The 26,860-nt window shown below is 43.8% G+C and overlaps 1 protein-coding gene across 1 annotated transcript in view; it reads left to right on the top strand.

The window, feature by feature from the left end:
- LOC147198051 (neuropilin-2-like) overlaps positions 1 to 26,860 on the top strand; it is a 91,640-nt gene that overhangs the window by 40,735 nt on the left and 24,045 nt on the right. Inside the window, exons 7-11 of the mRNA XM_086123416.1 lie at positions 3,481 to 3,636; positions 13,166 to 13,310; positions 17,768 to 17,943; positions 18,171 to 18,344; positions 19,466 to 19,610. Of these exons, the coding sequence (XP_085979542.1) occupies positions 3,481 to 3,636; positions 13,166 to 13,310; positions 17,768 to 17,943; positions 18,171 to 18,344; positions 19,466 to 19,610 (796 nt within the window). The remainder of the gene's footprint in view (positions 1 to 3,480; positions 3,637 to 13,165; positions 13,311 to 17,767; positions 17,944 to 18,170; positions 18,345 to 19,465; positions 19,611 to 26,860) is intronic.

Genomic DNA, 26,860 nt, shown 5'->3' with positions numbered 1-26,860 from the left:
CATATTTAAATGTTCAGATATTAAGATTTGAATGAGGCAAAACAACATGCTTTTTCTCTCAAATATATTGTTAGAATCATTAGTTTCAGATTTACTGTAATTATTTTCTGTATATAAATTAATTTGGTGTTGAAAAAGTCATTTTTCAAACTTGAGTCTTGAAAAAGAGGGGGTCGTCTTATGATCAGGGCCGTCTTATATTCGGGCCAATACGGTAATAGCCTCACCATAGCAAATGTCAGGACTCCACGGTGGCCGACTTCTTAGATATGAAACACAGGAAGGAACCACAGCGAAAATAGAATGTGGTCAAGGTCCCATCAGTCTGCACTTCCTTCCTCTCTCACTGCCCAGGGAGATAATGGTGCACGCTTTACCGGTCCTCTTACTGATATAGTTGTCAAAATGCAAAAGAAGAACAGACAGAAACCAATGGCAGTTGTTGACATTAGCGCTCCTTCCATGCGTTCAGCGGATGTCTTGGTGACGCCCATTCATTCACTGGACGCCGATAGTTTGGGACAGTTGACTGGAAATGAACTTTTACTGGAGGCGACCTCCCGTGTTATCGTTCTGTCTGTCTCTGCTGCTGACCACTGGTTTTGTTATGAGGCCGCCGCGTACCACGGAGCGCCTCAGCTGTTTCCCTGTGTTAACACTCAGGGTGTGTCGCTCTCTGTGTTTGTGTGTCATCGTGTTGGTGTGTATGTGAGCGGGCAAACGGCTCCAGTCTTGCCAAGCAGCTGTCATAAATGCCATCATGCCCGGCCAGCATGCTTGAATCTTGCACCTTGTGCGTGGGCGTGTCCTTGTGTGTCTGTGTGCATGTCCATGAATGTGTATGGTCGTGTGAGTCTGTGTGTGTCCATTAGTGTTTGAATCCAAGGGTCCTTTTGTGTGTATGTCTCAGTGTTTGTGTGTTCATTTGTGATTGTTTGTTTTTATGTCAGCGTGTGTGTGTCTGTGTCAGCGTGTGTGTGTGTGTGTGTGTATGTGTGTGAGTGAGAATGCAGCTTAAGCATGCTTTGCCGTGGTAACATGAACAAGCCCCTTTCAAAATTTTCAAACGGAGCGAAATGTGTTCACATCCAATCGCGGAGTTTCTCAGCTCCCGTTCACGCAGGCACCATCCCACCACCGTTTTCGCTCGATTACTACCTCCGAAGCCGGAAAATGTGTGGGTTGATTTCAACTCACAATCCAGTCACTTTGGTATTCATTCACACAGATGGGTGGCCAGGGGAAACTACTTTGGCTTTCGTAGGCAGTCCGAAAGGGGCTTCTTACCCTTCCGCTCTCTTCTATTGCTCTCGCTTTGTGGTCCACTGTGAGGCTTAGCGCAGATTGATGATGCGAGTCCTGGTGGCTGCATTATTCCAACAGTTGTGTGATTGATGAGTAGTCTTTCCAGGGAAGCTTCACTTAGCATCCGTCTCTATTTCTCGGTTCGGGCTCTTCTTTGGTCTTCACCTCCTTCTCTTTCTTTTTCCACGTCTCACTCACTCCTCACCTCTTCTCACCCACTCTTATGTGTTCTTCTCCTCAGCTCAGGACTATCGATTAGGTGTCTTGGTGGATCTCTGTCTGGGCCTAAGTGAGCAAGTGTGTGTGTGTGTGTGTGTGTGTACATGTGTGCGTGCGCGTGCGTGTGCGTGTGTTTGTGTGTGTGTGTGTGTGTGTGTGTGCGTGTTGTGGGAGTCATCTAAAACACCCGTCTTCCTGACAGGTAACAAACACAGCGATTTGCCTCCCCCGGTGAGGCGTATTGTACCCTGGTGGGCCGCTCAGCATTCGCACGCATAATATACACATCACACATTCTGACTGAGCGTATGCATCCAACATCTCCAGTGTTGTTGTTGTATAAGATTTGTATTCAGACAGCATAGGATAGAGTTGCAGCGTCTGCCTCGCAGTCAGAGGGTTTGGGTTTGAAACTGCTTTGTCCTTATCTCTTTGGGGCGTTTGTATATTCTCCCTGAGCTTGCATGGATTCTGTCTGGGTACTGTCTTGGTACTTCCTACCATAACCCCAAAAGTGGAGAGTGGCTTCCTTTCCAGCAGCTCCTATATTTTGTTGTTCTACTTCTTCCTTTCATAACTTTGCTGCTGTGAATTGAGAATTTCTCCATTGCGAGACTAATCAAGTTTTTCTTATCTTATCTTAAAAGTTAATAGTGATGTAAGACTGCACTGAGTCATACTATGAGGAGGTTCTCATATTTTGGTTACGTCAATTGCAAGTGGTCCTCAGTTTATGACAGAGTTGCGGCAATGACGTATTCTGTCACTAACCTACACTTACATGATAAATCAGAATTTGAGTATTTGTATTGAAAAACATTCATTTGGGCGGTAACTGAGCTTGCTTTCTGCAGCAGCAAGACTACTTACAACACAGCACAAACCAACCCCCCCCCCCAAACAGCTACATAAGGGCGGCACACAACGAGAAACGGTTCTCAATATGATATATATATAATATTATCTCTATAAATCAGCATGTATTGTATTGTATTACCTAACAATGTGATAATGGACACGGCCCCTATAGGTTATTCTGTACGAAGTATACAGAGTGGTTTAGCAAGGTTACTGAAAGTCATTGTGAGGCTTCACTTCTTGAACTGAGCTATAGCCAATTCCAGGAAATGTCCCTAATACATAAAATGTTCCGACAAAGAGCAGACGCAAGGTCGAAATTGCAGTTCAGGTAAGATGCCACATGTATCAGCAGCGGGTCCCGCAAGCGGCGTAGCATCCACAATCAGGCTGGAGAGGTGATTATAGCTATTGTATGGCAGGAAATTAAAATGAGCCCCTGGTCATCACTATCGATCTGCCAAAGGAGAGAGTGAGGCAAGACAGAAAGCGAGATGAGGAGCATAAAAGCAGAGTGGGGAAGGTGAGAAATGGTTGCTGAATAGTTGATGTCCGTATTTGCATGTTTATGTCTGTCTTCAGGCAGTTTCCACACTTTAAGACATTAATTGTGAGAGCCCATTGACAGTTTAAGGATTCAGAGTCACGGACCTGAATTTCAATTAGGTTAAATATAGATTAGCGCAGATGGGGATGCAAGATTTTATATTCTTTTTTTTTTTATGTTCACTTCACCTTTCTCTCCATGTTGGCAAGTTTTATCATCCATGGAAGTCATATTGTCATTTGTTTATTTGTTTGGTTATTGTTGCAACCTCTTGTCAGATGTCCCAGTCCTGTATACTGTATGCCGGTTTGTTACGATGGAAAAGTAATTTTCCAGTGATCTTCACCATTACATTTTGTTGAACATTTGCATAAATGTGCTGTCTTCTTGCAGGGCCAGAAGCAGTCATATCAAATCAAGTTGAATGTGGGGAAATCTGTGTAAAATCTACCCCCAGCACTTTGTCATTTGTCATCCTTCGGGGTCTCAGTAACTCAATAGCCAAGTATTATCCTCACGCAGATTTTGTTTCCTCTTATATTTGCTAACAGGTGGACCTCTACACGTTGAAGGTGATCACAGGCATCGCCATGCAGGGCGCCATTTCCAAGGAGACGCAAAAGTCATACTTTGTGACTACTTTCAAGCTGGAGGTCAGCACCAATGGCGAGGACTGGATGGTTTACAGACACGGCAAGAATCATAAGGTAGGGTCAGAGCCCACCCGCATTCACGTAATCCTTCACGAGTACGGGTCGGAAAAAAAGGCAACTACAAATAGTCTGGATGATCTTGGGTGACGCTGAGGCTATGACATGGGCATGTGCGCTCATTGCTGAGAGAAACACGAGACGGAATATTCAGCAACACGTTAACCACAATCCCCCCCAAAAAAATCCAACCTGTCTGCCTGCAAATACAGCCACCATCATTCATTCGGCTTAATTTCTTTATTTATCTTTTAACGACCAAGCACACGTCTCCGAAACTCCTAATGATACCTTACATCATCGCATGTGACCACACTGCACAATCTGCTTTTCCCATCACATCTGATTACTGTTAGTTACTTGTGAAATGCTCTGACTGTCTGTGTGAACACTCTTTTAAGCTGCTTCTATAAGGTGGTAAAGCATTAAGGTTACACTCCAGTATAGATATGCTGAGAAGAACACAAGCAGATGGTATCAGGGGTCTTAGAATCACTGCCACCGCGGTTAAAAGGAAAAAGCGTTCCTGCACTGGTCCAGCGGTTGTGGCCGTTTTTACCATCACAGACTTTCCTCCCGTGCTAGCGGTCCACACATATTGTCCTGCGGTCTATCACTATGTCTAGGGCTAGACTGGAAAATCCATACAAAGTCTTAAAACTCTACAGGGGGAAACTCGAGAAGCAATGAAAGCATGCTTGACGTTTTATGTTTTTTTTGGGGAGTTGCAAACCCAAAAGGTTTGCAAAAGCCATGGGATTGATTAAGATTCCTATTTCTATTTTTTGGTTGGTTAAAAGCAAAAGAGAGAAAAAAAACAGCATGTCGAGGGATGGTAATGAGGCTTTGGGGATTGAATTTTTCATAGATGAAGCTTTTGGGTGAGTTCATGTCGAAGTGGAAAGAACTCAGTTGGATGACGATGTTTTGTGGTTGGTACCAGCTCCCATAATCCTGCTTGATTCCACCATAACCATAGAAAGCTGTTTCACAGCTGAATGCGGAGAGCGACACAGATGGGGCGAGCGTGTGCTACTCCTGTTTTGCCTGAGTTATATCTTTTGGGGGTCGGGGGGGGGGGGAGGGGCTGACATGGTGAAAATATCCATCCCCTTGTCTTGTACACGCATCCCCTCACAAAAAGACCCACTCACATATTGCGTCTGACAACCATTTTTGAAGGAGCCCTGGTGAGTCAGACATTTTGGAATGATAATGGTGCTTCCAAGAGTGTTCCTCCTCACTTGCCATATTGTGACTGTGCAGGCGCTAGGCTGCATAATAAACAAAACTACATTCTAGCGTCGCACACTTGTTGGGCTCTTGTGATTTGCCTTTAGAAATAACATACATAATGTCCAGAGAGTTCATCATAATAGATAATAGAAGTCAATGCATGCCCCATGCTTTTTTATTTTGGGTCACCCCCCACAGCTATGCAGCCCATTGCAGCCGCAAACATCGCACATGCCAGAAACCATACGCATAAGGATTTGCCATCTCAGTTAAACAGGTTTAACGTTCATAATTTTCCAACCAGATCGGGGAGGGGGAGGGGGAACACTCTGAGCAGCCCCTACACAGCAGGAGAATCATTCCAAATAATCCCCCAAAAATGTTGAGACAGCTGATAGTTGGGCTTTTGCCGACTTGAATCAAAAAGGAGAGTCATGCTCAAATTCGTTTTGATTGTTAATGTGTATCAAAAGCCCACTTAATACAACAACAACACGGTTTTGGAGCCTGAAGACACAAAGTGAAAATGGATCTCAAAAGGATGGGTTTTTTTTATTTTTATACCACGCAGAATGGAAGACAAGAGATCTTGGCATGTGCAAGGACGCCTCAACAAAACCACAAATGGTGAACCAATGCCAGGCTTTTACTGACACTTTTAGATCAAATTCTGTGTTCCTTGACAAAGTCGCAGTTGCTAACTACTGACCCGGCATGCATATTACTATTCCATATTGGCATATTTTTAACAGTCCTTGTGGTTGGTTGTGGATTGTTTCGAAACTTTCCCAAATGCGAGGGGAAAAAAAGTTTTTCTTGGCCATTGTCATGTAAATGTTCCGCTCAGGGTCATTACCTCTTTCATTTGTTAGATGATACTGTTCCCACTGGTTTTAATGCTGCAGTGTTATTGATGAAGTCATAAAAGATGAAGCAACATTTTTGGACCAAGCTCACGAGAGAGAACCCGCTGACAATTTATCTACTGATGAAATTTTTGTATCATCCGGCGCCCGATGGCTCTTCTCAGTTGTCATACCTCACACGGGCAAGCGGCGGCATTGTAAATGGCGTCAGCGACTATAATGCATAAATCATTGAACAACAGTGGTCAAAAAGATTTTTTTTTTCTCGAGTATGGATCCCATTACAACAGGCTCAGATGGAAGCATTTAGTTCAAAAATGTACCTTTTATATGAATGACAGATGAGAAAATAATTGTTTTCCGACATGCCTTAGAGAGCGGCTACAGGCTCCTACAAGTAGGGAAAAAAATGACGGTCCCTAATAAAGTGACCACATGCCAGAGGTTTTCATTTATTCACTCCTTGAGTTCTCTGTAAATCTCTCCATCCATCAGGGGCTCCCTCTTGACCGCTCATGCACACCCTTCACATCCTCATTTGCATTATCCTTCCCCCCCTTCGTGTCCACTTCTCAGCTTTTCCATTACCTTCCCCTCCGCGAATAGACAATGGAGGAAGTTTATGCTGCCAGAATAAATGACCGTTAATCTCTGCGAATCGTTGCCATTTGTATTTTATGAGCAAGAAACATAAAAGAAGGTCGACGTATAATGAGCGTCAGCTGATTTCACCCTGAGTAAAAAGCACTTATCGCAATTGCAACTGTTTATTACAGGCAGAAGAGCAAACGCGCACTCTATGACCATATACAAATAAGGAATGCATGTTAACATCTGGCGAGAGGGAGAGAGAGAGCCCGTCGGGGAGGCGCAACTGTCAACGTGCAATAATGATTTGTGTGATCAGTAATGTAGTTGATAATGTCATCCAGGGTCTAATGTCAGCCAGATGAGACATATGGAAAACACTGTGACTTGCAGTGAAGTAAGAGCAATGCAAACAAAAGATCAAACGGTCCACTGAGCTGATAGAGTGGACGGAGCCGCTCTAGTGAGTCGGGAACCCCGAGGAAGAACGTTTCCTGGGAAGAAGCGAGTGAAGGAAAAATGGCAGAAGGCTGGAAAGAAGTGTACACGAGGCGGGAAGTGGGGAACGAAATGAGGTTGGAATGGATGGATGGGAGCGCGAATGGCGCCAGGGAGCAGGAGGGGAATAATGAGAATAGCAGACGAGGGTGTTGCCGGCGCAGATGTCTCTAGATAGATCCGCTGGCCTCCGGAACGTAGCCGGCGCGGAGGTGAAGAGAGGGGAGAGAAAATAAAAGGACAAGTGCGAGTACATGGAGAGGAAGGCTGGGAGTTGAGGAGAAATCAAGAGGGAGGCTGAGGTCAAAGCAGACGTGATGAATGAAGACGCTCTGTGAGGAAATGGAGAGGAAAAGGACAAATGGGGAAATTATCAGGTAGTCATGTATCATTTCCTTTCTAAAACATTTGGACTGAACACCAACACACACACACACACACGGTACAAATGAACTGTCCCGCCGTGTGCGTCTGTGCGTGTGTGATGAGATGCGAGGAGATGGAAGACGTTTTACTATTTTATAACTCTGTCCACACACATATTCACAAAAGACGCACATCCCAGACTTTTGAATAATTCAGTGTGTCTGCACTGGTTCTTGCTGGCTGACTGTAGCGGGGACCCGTAGGCTCACGACACCGCACGCACAAAACTGGACCCACCTGCTCTTCAGTTAGGTGAGCGCGTTGTATTCTTTGCTCGTGCTTGGTGACAAGGTTAGTCGACAGACACACAAGTTTGTCGTGGGTCCCTGCAAAACATTGTTTACTTCCGTTACTTCTGCATCTCGATCACCTTTCATCATTTACAAAGATTTGGCCTTTCACTTGTATATTTTCACCCTTGACTGTACTCGAAGCACTTTAACGCTGCCTCCTTTATTCACCTACTGATGGTAAAGCATCAGGAGCAACTTGTGGTTCAATGTCCTGGTCATGGTCTCTTTATTCTCACGAGTGAACCCACAGCCTTCGCAGACTGTATTTTTCGACCTGAGGTTGGCTGTATAACAAGTGTAGCTCTGACCGATCACCCAGACGATGAAAAAAATCTGATGTCATGGAGGTCTAGCGAGCTGGCCCATGGGAGAGAGAGAACATGTTTGAAATCTGGTTGCGGAAAAAAATGGCCCGATTGCTAATACAGTACCTCTACTAATTCTGAAGTGCTAATTTTAATGTCCTACAAATATTGACTGTAATTATGATTTTACTCCTACGTTAGCGTGGGACTACAGCGCATTCTATCTTGTCGTTATATCGCTGCCGAAGGAATGGAACGCCGTTGCGATCCTGGTATCAGCCGGTCCTTTCTTGTTAACATCAGTCCATTAACGAAGCTTCACAAAACACACACACAGTCCATTAGTTGATTGCCATCCAAGCATTTTAGAGATTGTTAACAGTAAATTGAGGAGTTTAAGAGCTGGGTGAGTGACTACCTATCACCTGGCACCTCCCGCAGTGAATGCTCACTTGCGGAGCCGAAAACACGGTTGTTAATGTGTGTATACAAACACCAGGTTGGGCATGAATAATTCATTCGTGTGATCACACAGTTGTCTTCAGGAAAATAGTCCTTCATTATCTATACCCCTGATCCTGTTCAGGTTCCCGGAAAGCTGGAGTGTATTACAGCTGACCTTGGCCTAAAACCGATGACACGCCGGTCCGGTTACTGCTCAGGCACAGGGCACACAGTCAACCATTCAGACTCAAATTCACACCGACTCTGAGTGGGAATTGAACCCACGCTACCTTCAAAAAAGTTGGTCGGGAGTGGTAGCGTACATTGGAATTCTCCATGGAAAGCAGACAAGCAAAGCAGTTTTTTTCATAACTATATCACATTACAAAGTTTTATTCCGTGTATGCCGACGTCTTTTATTATATTTGCGGGGGCGCAAAGAACATGGCATTGTGAAGAAAAAATTGGCATTGACATTCCCTGTCATTTCAAAGACAATCTTAATTCGCAGCGTTAATATCTGTGAAGGTCTGGACAGAAGTCAGAGTGCCATTCCAGTATTAGGAAAAGAAAAAAAAGAAAAAGCATTAATAGCTCAAGATAAGGTCACTGTGTTAAATACGCACAGTAGCCTTGCACCAAAGGGATTTGCATTTACTTAGGGGTTGTAAAACAACATTGGTCACAGTGGAAGCCGTTCTACATTTGCAGCTCTGTTTGGTGACCCCGAACAAAGCTCTGTGTGTATTTGTGTACATGAGCTGACTGAGGAAATGTTTCACTGGCCACCAAGGGAAATCAGAAAGCCACCACCAGCCCCAAATCCTCAGAGTCAGACTTTATAATTATACTTTTTACCCAGTGACACACTCACACACGCTTGTAATTGCTCTCCCATTATGTCTTTTGGGGCCTCTTGGCATTTTTCCATCATTTAACTGGCATTGAGGCCATTAGAGGGGTACCGGTTCAGCGAGTCTGCCTTCGTATCGTACCCCCGTTCGGTCGTGGGTTCAATCCCCAGTTGGCCCGGTGCCTTGATCGCTCTCTTGTAAATCAGAGAGCTTCTTTATTCACACTTTTTCACCCCTGAAGGCTTCCGTTGTTTAATGGTTCGGAAACCAGGAAGAAATGATGAATCCGCACGTACGAAACACTCAAAACAAAACAAGGCAAACGTCTATAAATGAGTACCCAAGCAAGTAATTGCGAGGCCTTTGGCTCTGGTGGACGGGCGTTACTGCACTCTCACCATGTTGTTTCCGACGCCGCCGTAACGGAAGAGCGAGGCGCAGAGGAGAAACAGCTGTAGTGAAACAATAGGAGGTAGTTTATGTCGAGATGAACATGTTATCATGACAGGGAGACAGAGTGAAGACGTCAAAGTAAAAGCCAGAAATAGGCAAGAGAATACGAAATGAGAAGCCCAGCTGTGTTTGCCTGAACCGAGCCCAATGCAGATGACAGCCATAAACGTACATGACACTGTCAGATACAGACGCAAATATTAAGTCATGATGTCAGATGATGAGAAGAACACTTCTGGCAATGTGAGACCGCATCCACTGGCTTTTCATACGCTTGTGTGTGTGTGTACGTGTATGTGTGTGTGTGTGTGTCTGTCTGTCTGTCTTAGGGGAAATCGTTTTTTGTGTGTATGCGCACTTGGTGGGACGTGTCGGCTCCGAGGGCACCAGCAGTCGAAAGACTGTGTGTTCTGTGGAATGTGTTTAGAAGACAGTTGAGACTGGATGAGCGTGTGTGTGTGTGTGTGTGTGTGTTTTCTTTTCTCACTGTGTGTCAAGGAATAAAGACGGTGTTTTTCTTTGCTTGTGCGTATGTGTGTTTAACCAAGGGGACGTGAGAAGAGGATGCTTACACCCTTTGATTTACGACACACAAGGTTGCCTCAGACCGTGTGAGTCTTGACGTTAACCTTTGCACTCACGCTGCTCTGTGTGAAGAGGAACGTTAGGGACAGTGCAATTCTGTATGCAACCCGTGTTTGTGTGTAACGAGGGAGTATTTATTTATGGATCTTGTCGTGGTGAACGGACCACCGTGAACCATAAATATGTGCTGCGGTGATTAACTGTAGCCTGTATTTTTGCTCCCACTAATAAAACACGCCAGTGCCATGACTTTGTATATGCAAGGGTTCAACAAACAAGAACAGCCAGTATTTTTTTTTAAACTGCATGGATGCTCCTTACATTAACAAAATAATTACTACCGTGAGCACAAATCGCTGGTTAGATCAAGGCCACTCTTCTAGGGTTGTGGGCGAGCCCGACACCAAGCCCAGACCTCAGTCTTTCTAGGAGCACATGAAATGCATGATGGGGGTGCTAGTTATAATATTATGCATAATCGATATGAATGAATGAATTGTCATAAATATTGTTATTGTTATCCTATGAACAACTGCGCGTGTGTGCGCAACAGTGCAACGTTCTACAGGTTCTTTGGGAGTAACACTTGCTTACTCAACATTTTTGTCTTCAAGAAAGGACCTCACACCATTTACAATGTTGCTGATGCACGAAAAATAAAATGCCTTCCCTGTACACATTCACAGACTTATACATGATGCAATATACGGTACAATACATCTTTACTGATGTCGCGGAAATGAGAGGAAAAGCCCTTTGGGAGAAAATTTTCTGCGAAATGTAAACCTAACCTCAGCAAGTCACAATTCACGACACCGAGATATGTTCTGAATGGTGGATGTAAACAGTAAAGACTCTCATTACCCCCATAAAGGGATCAATCATAATACGCACTGAGAACAGTATTTTCAGCAAAAAAGGCTCTCGCTTTAGCTCTGGTGCTTGAAACTGCTACTTAGGTTTTTCTTGATCCTGTTGTTGTGTCACCAGCAGGTGGCAGACTACAGCCAATCCTTCAGTGTGCTCACCTGCGGCCAATGATCTCATCATGCAGCCATGTATTTAAGGATTGACAAACTGACTGCAGTTGTTGGAATATTATTGACCTTGTTGCTGCGCTTGCTCGTATTTTCATTTTCTAGATCTCTCGCTCTTGTCGTAATTGTTCTGGTTCTCTTGGTTCTACGTTTTTGTAAGTCTAGTCTTAGTTTTGGCACTTGATCTTGCTTTGCTTTTGTCGAGTGAAGTGGACTCTTGACGGTCCGTTTGGTGTTCTCAGGAAAATTATTTCCTTGCCTTTTGCAAGCGTTTTTTGTGAAATATTTGTTGGGCCAGACTGTCGTAACCGCTACGTCAGGGTGTGCGGGGGGGCTCGAAGCGGCAGGTGGGGTTATCATGATCACCGCAGATTGAGCGGTGAACTCCGGCACAATTGTGTCCCACCGGAAAAGCAATTGCGGATGTGCCCGGAGAGCATGCGATCTCCGACTTGCAGCTAGCTTGGTGATCATCTACGATTAAGAAAGATAAGCGTTTGCTGATTGCATGTCCCTGACTGTTATATACTACGTACAAGTATAATTGATGCTATGCTAAATTGGCTAGCAGATGCTAAGAGCTTATTGTCCATCCATTTTCTGAACCGCTTTGTCCTCACGGGGCATGCTGGAGCCTATCCCAGCTGTCTTCGGGCAGTAGGCGAGAGACACCCTGAACTGGTTGCCGGCTAATCGCAGGGCACATAGAGACGAACAATCATCCGCACTCACACCTACGGACAATTTGGAGTGTTCAATCAGCCTGTCATGCCTGTTTTTGGAATGTGGGAGGAAACCGGAGTACCCGGAGAAAACCCACGCAGGCACTGGAAGAACATGCAAACTCCACACAGGAAGGCCGGCGCTGGGATCGAACCCACAACCTCTGCACTGTAAGGTCGATGCGCTAACTACTGTATCACTTACTATTGATAGCGCAGGTGCTCTTAGGTAAATGTCGGTGACGTTTGGATGCTGTACGATGGCGTAGCTCCTACTTGGCACTTTCCCGTGGAAAACCAAACTTGTTCTTCCTAAGAACTTGTTAAGCACCAACTAAGCACAGCACTGGCCCGAGTGCCAAACGAGCAACATTTTTTGAGGGATCATGGGGGTGGAAAAGACATATGAGACCCTCCTGAGGACAAGCAGCTCTCCAGACAATGAAGGGATGGGTGACCATCTGAAGTCCCTGAGAAATTATGTTGTTTTAGGTCTTCTGTAACAAACCCAGTGTAGACAATTGCATTTGAATCTGCTCAGCAGTGCCGTGTTATTGAGCAGAATATAAAACAAGATGCAATTGTTTTCTTGTCCGAATGCCTGTATCTTTCCACATGACTAATGAGTGCCGGTTTCGTCACACACAAAACTATGGCCCATCTTTATTTTATTGTATGTTTATTTTTTTTAAACAGCTCTTCAAATAAAATGTGTGCGTGTGTTGGATTCAAAATGGAGTGTCAAAATAGTGACCCTCACTTATGATTTATGGAGAGGAGCACCGCAGAGGTGCTTCCAGCACTTATGTCATTTTTTTTTAAACGTTTTGAGTACTTTGTATGTTTGGTCAAAGACTCTCAGACATCGCTGGAGCTCCACCATTGACATCTGTGTAAATTAGATGAAAATCAAGACTCAGTCCCAAGAAGTGCGTCATCCAAGACTTCTCAGCAGTCTTGTCTGTCTTCTCACCTTTCCCAAGAAGTTTAAATTTGTCTAATAAAGACTTTTGGGGCCTTATGGGTTCCCATTGCTCGTGTTATTACTCTTAGCAGATGAACACACATTTGACTCCATTTAATTTGTTTTTACAGTACTGCACCCATTCCTGATAAACCTCCTCTTATCATTTTTCAGGACTCCCGTATGAAATCTTCAAATTGAATATATTTCAGATGTTTGGCTCTCCTGATTCCTGCTGCTCCTCTACCTCTGTAGGTTTTCCATGCAAATACGGATGCCACAGAGGTGGTTCTCAATCGCATTCCACTACCGGTCCTGGCCCGCTTCGTGCGAATCCGACCTCAAACATGGAAGAATGGCATCGCACTGCGGTTTGAGCTTTACGGCTGTCAGATTACAGGTAAGAAAGAGGAAGTATCTTTTTTTTTTTTCTGGGGAGCTTAACCGAGGTTTTCCGGCCAATCTCCCACAGCGGCTTCAGTAAAAACATGCCAGTAGCTTTATAGGCGTGATGTAGTGGCGTTAACATTGGGTCACAAGGTGGGTCGGTGCAAGAACAACCCCCTCAGAAAACATTTCCTGTGAAAACGATGAGCATCAATCTTTTTTAGTTCTCTGCTTTCATATCATCAATTTGGCCGTCCGTCGATTAACCCAAAGTTTACTTTCCGACTTTCCGTCATTTATTTCGATCCTTTTCACATGCACCACACCCACTCTCATGTGCTTTCAAACTCTTGCCCTCCCCTATTTCTATCCATACAGTATCCTCCCTCACAGGCTCCCACGCACACACAACCAAGTCGGTCCTAATAGAATAATACTAGAGTGTGATGTGTGGGTGATTACATCAGAGAGTAACGGGCTCTCGGCTTTCATCTGCAGCCCTGGCAAACAAACGGGATTTCAACCAGCATAATCAGCTCAATACTATAAATAGATAAAACTTAATTAGAGAGTCTGTGTTTGTGTGTTCTACAAATGGTAAAGGGGCAGGTTTCAATCAGCGTGTGTGAGAGTGTGTGTTTCTTTCACTGTATCATTATTAGGTTAGGTCCTCTCACTGCTGCCATTGTAGTGGCCGTTGAGAGCGGCAGATAAGCTCTTATCTAGGGGGGCTATTTCGGCACCCGCACAAGCTGCAATCACACCCTAACAATATGATACTGCTGGTGTGTGCGCATGTGTGCGGGTGTAGGTTGTCTTTTTTTCAGTACTTGAACTTGTGATGTGTACACTTAGCAATGAGATGCAACTCGCCACTTCTTTTGGCGAGGGATGAGGGTAAGCTTTGAAAACGGCCATCAACAAATACATACCCTGTATAATTTCATGTTTTTTTTAAATGCACAGGTACAGATGGAGGAGACTAATAATAAAACAAAAAAATTCCAAACTCCATCATGTCTTGTACATGTCTGAGTGTTCCCTCACATTGCTCTGGAAATGCGATCTCCCTCTCAAAAATGGCTTCCAATGAGTAATGCCAATTTGACACCAGCTTTTTATAGACATTTGCTCCCCCAAAATGGGGTGTGGCTATTAGCGCTGTTGTTAGTAAATTAGGCATTGTTTATCAATCAGGACCATGTTACCTCGTTTAAATATGCGCAAATACTACCGGTGCACCGAGCTGCATTCTACTTGGCATCTACTTGACGCATTTCAACATCTGCGCATGCTTTGCGAATTAGACATTTATTTGCTCGATTTTTACAGGTTAGCGCCACGCAAAAGCCACGCAATCCTAAAGTGTGCCCCCTCGGTCGCGCAACTGAAACTGGAAGAGAAATGGGAATGGTGTGGTGTCCCATTTGTTGATCAAACCTGGGTAGAAATAAAGAAATCAGTGTGGAAATGAAAGGTGAGTGGTGGGTGCTACCCATCTTCTGTGTGCGCTGAGGGTTGAGGGGTGTTGCGCCATTGCTCATGTCCGCAATTTACAGGGAACATCGCTTCCATGTAGACGAACTCCCGAGCACAGCATTCTTGGGGATTTGCCACTTCAATTTAAACAAGTATGCTTTAGCTCATTTTTGTAAGGTTACTGAACTGCAGTCAAGCAACACTAGTGCGCTTGAATCTTGCTGGTATTTTCCGAGATTGCACAAGTAACGTGCTACGAGAAAGGGGGATGGATTCAGCAGTGTCCGGGGATTAATGATCACAGTCCTTCTTGCCCCGCCCACGGTTCGAGCAGTCTCCAGTATCTCCAATCGGTCAAGTGTCTGAGTAAATCATTCATTTATGAGAAAGCTGCTCGGCAAAATCATTTGAAGGCTGACTAAGCGCAGCTTTTCTCGCCACAAAAGTTCGAATATCGTTTTCATGAACACAGCAAATCTTCCTCAGCAAGTAACGCAGTATCTTTTGTTTCATTCCCCAGATGCAGACACATTGACAAACATGCACACAGCCTATCGCAGTGCCCGCGGGGACACAATAATGCCCTATGCGGGCCTATAAAGGCGCACACAAAGGAGTCAGACAGTGACATGTCATTAACTTAAATCACACTTTTATGTCTCTCGCTCTCCTTTTTCTCACTTTCTTTCCATCCCGTCTCCATGGCACTGCTCACTTTTTCTTCCTGCTCATGCGTTTCGTGCTCTCCTATCTATCGCCTCCACTCTCAGCCTCCGCCGCTCTCGTATTTTTCCTTTGCCCTCTCTCATTTTCTCGCCACATCTCTGCTCTTAAATCTTTGCCCGTTACAGCCTCATTCAAGTGTTCATTCCCCCCTCCGACCCCTCCTTCGCTCCGTCTTTAATCTCATTTTATGTCGGCCCTGCGGCATCTATCAGTCATTTGTTTATAGCGCCCTTATCGCTCTGCTTGCTGGCTTGAGGTTTTCATGTGCACATTTGGGAAAAATCAGTATGTGTATGCCGCTACAGTCCTGATCTCAGGAATGTGTTCACTTTGTGCGTAAATTCAACGAGTGAATGGGATCTTTATGTACAATGGAATTCATTTGGCCATAATTCCAAAACGTGCTTCGCGCAAACACAACAGCACTCATCGGCAAAACGACGCCAAGTCCATAGTGGCTGCATCCTACTTTGGGGCTGTTTTTCCATCAGCTGGAATTGGGGCCTTAGACAAGGCGAGTGGAATTATGAACAGTCTGGAACAGCAGGTAGTGGTTGCACAAAACCTTCAGGTACAGTATATGCTATAAAGCAAAAGTAAATAAATAAATACAAGTCAGCTGAGCCTACTAGAACGTCTGAAATGTATTGGTGGATAATCAGAGGCACTTTAAACGGTAGCAAGTGTGTACAGACTCACATTTACCACGAGTTTGAATTTGATTGGTGCAAAAGAGGGTTTGCACACTTTATTTTTAGTTCCCTTCTCAAAAAGACAAAAATCATTACATTAATCGTGAATAAAGTTGTGAAGTTTTTTTTTTCTTGGTCTCAGTTTTGTACATCACAAAAACCTCCGACTTGACCTGCGGTGTGTATAATTTCTATAGCCATCGTATGTGTGTCTTTTCATTTTTTTAATGGTGTATTTATTTCTGTCATCTCCGGAGATCGCATTCTCATTAAATCTACTTGTGATGTGCAGCTGCTTGAACAAATGAAACAGTTGGCGGAAAAAAAACCCCCAACTTTCAAATGAACAATAAGATAATTGAATTTCCTCCTTGGGTTTGTATTGCCCGACAGAGGGAGCTTATCCACTGTGTCGGTAGCTCTTGTTGTTTATTGTCGATTCATTATTTACTGCGGTGAGGTGCGGTTGCAAACATCACAGCATTAAACATTCATCTCCGCCAAGAACCGGAGAATGTCACCATCAATCATCGTCACCCTTCACTGTCAATATCCTCCCTCTTTATTTCCTTCTTTCTATGCACACCTTCTCTCCCGTCCTTATTTCGCCTTCTAATTTTCTTTTCGCATTTGCTTGCCTTGAAATTCGTTTGACCTTTTCGGCTTTTGTACACCCCCCGCCCTTTACGGTCCTTGTCCTTCAGCTCCTCCTCTCATTTCTCTCTTCCTTCTCATCCTCGCACATGATCGTTTTATAATCATATTTATATCATCATTTTATCGCTGCCGTCATTTCAAATAAAATTCTTTCGGCGCTACTCCCTTTTTTTGTTGTCCTTATTATTCATGAATGCAAGCCTTTGGTTCTCGTTTGGCTCGAACACATTTGTCAGTCTAATAAAGCACATCGCTTTGACAGCGCCTTTTTTTTTTTGTTCTTCCGTTTGGGACTCAATTCCCCACAAAGAATCCTGTAGCTCGGCTGAAGTTTTGCATCAACTTTGTAGCGGCATGAAGGCAAAAATGCTCTGACGGTTTGATGGAAAGCCATTCAGAGGAGCTGCAAAGTGGAAGATTAGTTTAAAAAGAAAAATCACACCAGAAATTTCCCTCCGAGATCAAGCCTACACCCATCTGTCAGCTTTATCGATACCTCCTCGCCTTTCCAAGGCTGGGCGGCGCTGGATCTGATCCAATCTGACATTGGAATGCGAGGCAGATTGCATCCAGAACATTTTGTTAGTAATTATTGGAGAACAAAGCCAATAAGGATCAAAACAACCAAGACTTAGTAGTCTTGAGAGAGAGAGAAAAAAAATGAAAACACCCACCCAAAGCATCTTCGATCTCCTTGCAAACTAATTTTAACGGGGAATGAGCAAAATAGCAATTCCCACCAGGTTCAGGAGTAGTCCAATCTGAAGACCTTCTGGTAAATTCTGTTGTTGGCGAACCTTATGTCCAATTCCGCAATCTGACCTACAGCGTTTCATGAACTCCCCTTACACGCGGTGTCCACTTTACACTGATCACCAGATATGATATTCATACGGATTTCACCTCCTCTATTCAGACGCTCCGTGCTCAGAGCTACAAGGCATGTTGTCTGGACTCCTGGCGGACTCGCAAATCCTGGCGTCCTCCATGAGGGACATCCACGGCTCCATGGGCGCCGCCAGGCTTGTGGCCAGTCGGTCAGGATGGTTTCCCAACCCAACGCAGCCCATCGCCGGAGAAGAATGGTTGCAGGTACGTTGATGGCTTCGTATGACTTCTCCCGACAGGTTGGATGGATGGAATGGTTGGGTGGGGCGGGATGGTTGTTTGGTATACCCTTGTTAGACTATCGTCGAAAAGTTCATTTATTTCAGTCCATCAATTTAAAAAAAAATTGGAACTGACAGAGTAATCAATCACGAGGATTCTGTGCTGTGGAAGGTGAATGAACAATAGATGCAACGTTGTTTGCGCTGCAGGTGGATCTCGGCGTGCCCAAGATGGTGCGTGGCGTCATCACGCAAGGTGCAAGAGGGCTGGAGGGCAGCACCAGTGCCGAGAACCGAGCTTTTGTCAGGAAGTATAAACTGGCTCACAGTTTGACCGGAAAGGAGTGGACGTACATCACGGACAGTAAAACGGGCTTTGCAAAGGTAACGATTCCGTATGGACGGTTAGTCAACGACATCTGCTGTCAGATTTAAGCGCTCGTGTAGACCAATCATCTCCAAACAGGGATTATTGATCTGTCACAACACTAATCCTGCTGAATGTTCACGAAACTCTTGAGTCTTGTTCAACTGATTTTCTTCACAGCTCACAAGCAATATTGGCAAACTTTGAAATCCTCTTTCGTTGCCTGCCATGTAATTCTTGGGAAATGATATATATTACCGCTTTAATAATTCAATTTAATCACGGTGCTCCACATTGAGTCTTCTGTACTCTCTCTCTCTCTCATGCTGTTTTTGTCCGTCTGTCTTCGTCTCGTTCACTCATCCCCGACTCCGCTCTCATGGGTGTAATTAAAAATTGTCTTTCCTGCATCATCACTCCGCGCACTGTTGGCAGTCGAAGGCGCTGTGAGACGGGGGGCCCTCTAAACTCTCCTCACTGAGGAGACTCTGTCTTTAAGAGCTGTGATAGTACTACTGAGTGTCTGGCTTTTCTGCCGTTTTCTCTCATCTGCTCGTCTTTTCAAATGAGCAACGTGGGAAATCCGTCATGTGTGTTTCACGGAGAGGACAGAAGCGAGAGTTCAGTTCATCAAACCCGTATTGTCATTTTCCGCAGGCTTAATTCTGTGCGATGTGGTGTCGTCTCGCCACTTTGATTGGCAATCAAAGGACCTTGTCTCTCTCTGTTGTTATTTTTATGGCACGTGTCATGCTGTGCCGGGAATCAATAGTTCGCTGCAGGACCGTGTGACTTAAGGGGGGGTCTGCAATATTTTTATGCTTTAATTCTCTTGACAGTTTTACCTGCACTCTCCGAAATAGCGATGACTCGAGAGACGAGCTCTTTGATCGCAAATAGCAGAAGAATCCGGATAGTAACAGCTGACAGTCAAGCCAGCGTCTGTCATCGGCGGAGGCAGATTTTCTTGTTGACTGTCCTCAATACAGAGCAGCACTAGTGTTTATCCACATTTACCCACAAAAAAAAAGCCCAAAAAGGAAATCATCAAATTGTCCTGCCACTCATCTTTATGACGAGAATTTCTCTAGAAGAAACAAAACATCAACCACTCTTTGTTCTTCTTCTTTTCCGCCAGATTTTTGAGGGAAACAGCCACTATGATACGCCAGAGGTGCGACGCTTTGATGAGATAATAACCCAGTACATCCGAATTTTTCCCGAGAGGTGGTCGCCTGCTGGAATTGGCATGAGGATGGAGGTCCTCGGTTGTGACCTGCCAGGTAAGCGCATACACGACGTCATGCGACACAGGGCTATACTCAGGGTCTCCACTTAAGTGTCTGCATACTTATCTGTTGACTCAACGCTCACTATTAATTGAATATTTTTATTCAAATCATGATGTTACAGTTGTAAATCAACTGACGTGTCACCACTTTAAATATCGACATGTATGCTTACAGTTGGTGTTTTATTGTTCGGTCGTCTTCCAATGTGTGTGTTTGCTGGGTTGGCAGTCCTGATGTTGAGCTCCGTGTGTGTGTGTGTGTGTTTAGCTTTTAGAAGCTTTCACTTTGTACGTTCCGCTGGTGAGACTGCGGGTTAGGTTAATCATCGTTCTCTGTTGGCATTTGCAACATGTCTCGACACGGATTATCATGTCTAGGTCAGGGGGGGGGGGGGGCTCCCACCAGTCCTTTCCATCTGTGTACACCACTGTATTGTTTATTTGTTTTGGTATAACATACATAAAAATGGTGTAGTGAGATTTCAATGCGCGTAGCTAGTCAAGGTTTCTGCTAGTCATTAAGCTTTTAACGTTTGGTAACAAGCCATTGGTTCATAACAGGGCAGCGCAACAGGCCTGGATGGATGGATGAATTTATTTAATGGGTAACTGATTGAGTAAGGCAAGGCGAAGGCAAACGTAAGACAGAATTATCAAATGCTACATACATTTTTTTTTTTTTTTTTTGCCCTTAATATTCCTTCAGCCTGTACTGTCGATGCATCATGCGAGTGCAGTCCTTCTCTCTGGCTTATACAGGAAGCCAAAGAAACAAAAGGACAAGCACTTCCTTGCACCCGTAATGGATAAAAGCAAAGTTGCAAAGGCCACATTAAAAATGCAAGCGTAATACTTGCCCTCCTTTCGCCTTCATGGACCAGTAGATGTTAGTGCTGCAGTCATATTGTGACATGTGACAGGTGAAGGGAACCAATGGACGTGAAGTGGCCTGTTGGCTTGAACTGATGGCAAAGCGTACTCGTGAGCGGGGGCGATGGCTGAGACCTTGAGGGGAACCGTATTGCCTCAGTGTGTTAAGACTGGCCGGCTGCCTGATCGTGATGGGAAGAGACGGCACATATCCTCTGGGTTTAACATAAATACGACAAAAATTCAAGGTAACTGTTGTCAAATACAATCTGGATAATCAATCAGGTGTTAGATATTGATATCATTTCTGTCAATGACAGAAATGAAGTTCTGCACAAATAAACAAAAATCCCCTCAGGCGCACTTCCACATCTTGTCGATGAGATTAATCTTTCCAGATGAGTGGACTCGACGGGGACGAGCTCTACATTTTCTCTCAGTTTCACTTCATTTGCTCTCACGAGTTATAGCCTGACATCTTTTCCGCGGACATCACGACCAAGAGCGCGACGCAAATTGATCTCTTGCCTATTGCAGTTGTTTAATAGCCTTTGTGAGTCTGCTTGCCAGATGTTTGCCTTCTGGATGCGATCATAGCTTTGGACATGATTACAGCAGCAGCGCTCACATTTTCACAGCATAGAAATTGCTCCTGTTACGGCATCGTTGAGCAAAGTGTGTTTTCACTTTTCTTTGTCAGTGTTCATTGTCTTAAAGCTACAGTACATTCGGTGATGTAAGGAGAGTAGAACTGAAACCCCTGACCTGGCCAGCCGTGCAATCGCAATGTTTTTTTTTTTTAAGTGTTAACAAAAACGTTCCCATGACTTTGTTGATATACTCGACACTGTTTTTTTTTGTTTTGTTTTGTTTTTCATCATTGTGCATGTCTGCCCTACAGGAGATAAAATATTTAACAGTGTATATCGGCTTCAGTCCGTTGAGCACAGCCGTTTACATATGCGGCCGGCGCAACAAATAAAAAGACATTCAAGGCGAGGGGAACTCTCCCATAAACACAAAAGTCTTTGTGTGTCCAACTAGTACACGCAATAGAACAAGAAAAGCCAAATAGAACAAGGAATATTCTCAAAACCACTTGTTGAGATGTTTGTGGTGCGCGCTTGATTGAGCTAAAATTTTACAGATTACAAAAGCAATTATTTAATGCAGTCGAGCGCGCTCGCCACAAGGATCAGTGCTATCATTGTGCTGTTTTAACGCTCAAAACTACGCATAGCACCGTAAACTCCACGCACTTCACACGTGTTCACCAAAAGAACAAATCACTCACGTTGATCCCTCACAAGTCGTTTCTGGGATTTTTCTTACATATTGGCGCCTTGCATTATTAGTTGAAGCATTCTTCGTTTGCGTGCAATTTCACATTTCAAATCCATGGAATAGTGTGATTGCATCTCAAATATCGTTTTGAAAACGTCCTAAAGCATATACTATTCCGTTTTCATATTTTACAATTAGGTGCCGTCACCTCAAGGCCTCAGGGTGGCAAAACAATTTCCTGCTATAAAACAATCCCGGCAGCCAATTGCAATCAAGGAACATGAGGTTATGCGTTACGGCTTTTTAGTGGGTGTGCACAATGTAGTAGTTTAGTGTCTCATTATTTTACCAAATCCTTGCTGGAGAAACTGGGGGAAAAAAGCCACAATATTATTTACACAGACCTCATTTTCATCATTTACGCTAGCTTTTGGGGCAACTTGTAATTGAGATTTTTAGCGGCTGTCGGATTTTGCTCATGATTTAAATGCGCAAAGCAAGCAGAACATCTGCATCACTTTTACGCTACACCTTGCTTTTGGCAGGCTGACAGGCAAATATGTACATACGCGTGCCGCATGTTGCGATAAACAGGTTTATTCTTGTCGAAATGCTTTCGCTCTCGTTTTAGCTGAGAGCAGCAGTGTGATGGTGAGGCCACTTGAGGGATATCACGGCCGTCCGTACAAATGGGGCTGCGAGTCTCAGGCGTCACTTTCATACACAATAACATCAGGCGCCCAGACACAAATCTTATTAGAGACTGTGTGTGTGTGTGTGCGTGCGTGCGTTAAGCAATTGTTGATGTCTGTCGTTGCTGTTTAGTGTGCCAAAATACTTTTCGTCCATATTGCGTGTCTCCAAGATAACTACAAATGATACTGCGGATTGGTAAATTAGCAAATGAAGACATCAACATCAGGGCAACTAGTTAAGGACCTCTTAGGTTTCGCTTTGTCCGGCTTTCGTACTGCTCAAGGATAACTGGTCAAATTTCTATGACTGAAGTCAAATTAAAAGGGAAATAAATATGTTTTTACATTGTACTATAATTGTGTATGACATCTAAGAGTCTTTGGTGTGTCATATTGTATACGTTTGGATTGCGCACATAAAAACGCACACACACACACACACACGCACACACACACACACACACACACACATGCTTCTCATATCATGGCAGATATCGCATTTAGTCATTCCAGCTTTCCAGTTAAATTCAAGAATTAGCTCTCAACGTGTGCGTGTGTGTGTGCGCGTCCACCATCACTGATAGCTTTCACATGTGAGACATGGCTCCATTCCAGATATATTCATGTGATTGCCGGAATGCAACCTCGGCTCTGAACACACTCGGTTACTACCGTATGTCTCTCTCTGCCGGCCCCTTCTCACTGCTTCTTATAAATGCAACATGTTTGACTATGAAAATATGAGTTTTCTCATCAAGTAGCAATAATTACATACGTGTACTATATCAGCCTAAAGTATTCTGTTAAGTGTTATGTACAGAGAGAGACGGAATAAAACTCATCGTAAGCACTGTCAAATATTTCATTATTACTCGTGCTAACCACCATGAATGGAAAGAAACGACCTGCAGGTATGTGCTGTATTTAGATGGTGCATAATCATTGCCCTCAAGCCGATTCCACGAAGCCCAAGATGTGAGCTGCTGTGTAGCAGCAGGTATAAACACATGACAAGCAATGGAAACTAATGTCAGCGTAGGAGGTCGACTCTGTAAATGCGTGTGGCTTCGGCGCTCCATCTCCCGGCCCTCCCTTTGCATTCCCCCTTCATCACAAGGCCGTAATCACTCCCATCTCTGCCAAGGCTCCTGTAACACCCCCACCACACGCAGTCACACACACACAAACCGCAACCTCCTCACCTTCCCTTCACTCCCGACCTCATTATTCGTAAGGCAAAGTTGTAGCTCGTCATCGTGCTACTGAACGGAGCCATCTGTCTTTCACGTGTTTAGGTCTTGTCCTTTCAACTTTGTTTCAGCAAAAAGCAATAATGCTGGAATCATGAATATGTTATCCATTTAGAGATGTAACAAAAAATATATACATATTAGAATCGAAAAATCGATTTTGATTTGACGAAGAGAATCAATTTTTTATCGTAGCATCCTTGGATCATATTGCACCCCATGTATTCAGACACATATCCAGTCGGCTTTTATGAGAGATGGACGACAGACACGAAACGGAGAATGTTTGAGGACGCTCAGCTAAATCAGCCGAGCGTCCTCAAATAGCAAACATTATTAACTAACTAGCTGACCAAGAATCCCATGGCCATGACAAATAAAACACAATCTTATCTAATACGGGTGCTATGATAACGAGAGAAAAAAAACATGATCCGTCCTCAGTAATACGCTCTAAAGTTTTACATTTGAAAAATGTGCATTCATTAAGAATATTGTCCTCATGAGTGAGGTTGCGTGTATCCCAGCCATCTTTGGGCGACAGCATGCTCCACTCTGGACTGATCGCCACTTCACTGCATTGTCTATGTACAGCATTAGTTTCTCTTCCAAATCCTTTTCATTGGAATTAGAATCAGAATCATCTTTATTGGCCAAATATGTAAAACCAGTAGTATTGCAGGAACAAGCAACTATGACAAAGACATGACCAGCTAAGTATAGACAGTCTTGATGTAACATCATTCAGTTCATTAACTCAACTTGTGAGTTCAATTATCTCCAACTTGAAAGATAATTGCTCTTTTGAATCATTAATAAATTACTGGAACAAATATGTAATCTAGGAAGGTCAGCCATGACCTTGTTCAAATTTGAGTGACAGGCAAAGTGAAAGCCACCCGTGGTCAATAGCACACCTAGTGTAAAGGCTTCTGCAACACTTAAACTCATTTCCTGCGGTTCTTTGTGATTGTTAGCCATTCACTGCCAGAAGCGTCTTCTCTTGATTGTGAGCAAGACACTTAAGGCGACGATTACAAGCCTACACAATGGGCCGGGGAGCAATTTAGCATCAGTGGTCCTACTTGCATCGTCTTTCTCGGAGCATTGTCGGGCATGTCAGTTTTTCTTTTTAACACACTGATGGATTTCGAAGTATTATCGGCGTGCAGTTTTAATGGATTTCATCCATTAATACTCTTGTACTTACCTATTAAACGCTCCTTGACAGACGGCATTATAATTCAGCATCACCAAAGCATTTCCCACAGTGTTTATCAAACCCTTCGGCATCCTAATTCGTCATCATAATGAATCTAAAACTTTAAGTTGCAAAATATTTGAAGTCATTTTGCTTCTTAAAGTTGTCTTTAATCACCAAGTCATAATTCTGCCACAGGTACACTGACTTAGTTCTGCAGTTACGCCCAAACAAAGATGTTTAGTCTGTCATTAAATCCTTGAAAGGAGGAATTCCCCACACCATGCGCTATGTCACTTACAAAGTATTCACAGTATTTTCTCTCTGTTTGACACACACACACACAAAATGTGGGTAGTCATTATTTAAGCAGACAGAGGTAGATTTATACCCAGAGCTCTTTGCATAATTGAACAGTTCTCGTCTCTCTGTTTCCACCTCAGGCTGCTTAGTCAGCAGCTTTAGAATGAAGCCTGAGGCTGTGTGTGTGTGTGTGGGGCGGGGGGAGGGGGGGGCTCAGCACCTGTTTCTCACTTGAAGTTGCAAGACTTTTGTTCCACTCGCAGGATGTTTATTGGAATCGAAAAGAAAAATATAACCAACAGCCTGAACAATTCAAAACATTTTAATAATTCAGTTGATTGGATCATATTTACACTGGCATCGTACAAACTGATTCGGAAAAAGGATTGAAACAGATTGCTGGTGAGGACAAAAATCAAGCAGATGAAATGGGGCTCCAGGATATGGTTGACAAACGCTGTGTGTGGTCATTAATATGGAAGGTGACGCTGAGACACTTGAATAGGTGATGTCTTTCATGTCTTCATGTTTGTCTGCCCTTCCCTATGCTCACTTCCTCTTCCCCCTCCTCAAGAGGGGGGTAATTACAGAGGTAAAGGGCACCGAATTAAAAGCGCTTAATGTCAGCTGCCGGCAGCTACTTATCCTGTGTTAATATCTGATCCGGTGTCGTGACAATTGACTGTACTTGTTCCTGCCTGCACCGTTTGCGTGTGTTGGGACAGTAGTCTGAATATATTTTTTAAAACTACAAATCCGTACAATCGAGAAACCACACCGTCTAATGACTTAAACAAACTCGCATCGGACTTCTCCGATTTTCTTCTTGTTTTCTGCTCTCACATGGTTGTGTGATACCACCTATAGAAAGTCTGGTCCAAAAACGCAGTGTGCCGCCAAACAAAAAAAATTTGAGTCAAACCTTGTCATGTCTTTATTTCTAAACATATCTCCTTCAACCCTTTTGTTTGTCTGCTCCATTCTATCAGGCAATTCCTCCTACTTTTATTGAAGTGTATCCCATTGCGAGTAGCTATCCTGCAGTTGCGTGTTAAATTAACTAGTGTGAGAATTTGGAGTCCTGTCTGTTGAATGAAGACACAGTATCTGAATGTGATTGGAGGAACAAATTGTGATAGTGGCCGGCAACCAAGTGCAGGCTGGAAAGTGAGCTCGAGAAAAATTCATGACATCATTGATTAACTGATGTCAATTTAGCGTCAACTACAAAAAAAAATCTGAAGTCATTCAACCCGTACGATATATCAGATTTATGTAGTAGTAACAATACTGACCAGTAAGAGGCAGTATTGCAGTAGAGCATCCAAACAGTCAGAAAATACAAAGAAGGAAATGTGGTGAAAAACATATACACAGATTTGCGATTGTCAAGATTGAACAAGCAAGAAGTGGAAGGGGGAAAAAAAAACAATTCATTCCGCACCACAGCATCGTCACTCGGAATTATCTTTTCGACAAAATCAGGCATTGACTAATTAGGCTAATTGCACCACTTAACACGTAACAATTTTGAACCAATGGCATCAACAACCTCAAAAATCCCACACAGCAAATGAAGGCTACGTATTAAGTATAAATATTACTACAAGTAAAGGTTCAACAATCACGCACGTAAATC

Source organism: Hippocampus guttulatus, chromosome 11 (genome assembly GCF_054856545.1).
Source record: "Hippocampus guttulatus isolate MCC_2025c chromosome 11, RoL_Hgut_1.0, whole genome shotgun sequence".
Lineage (NCBI taxonomy): Eukaryota > Metazoa > Chordata > Actinopteri > Syngnathiformes > Syngnathidae > Hippocampus > Hippocampus guttulatus.
This window is presented reverse-complemented; position numbering and strand designations above follow the sequence as displayed.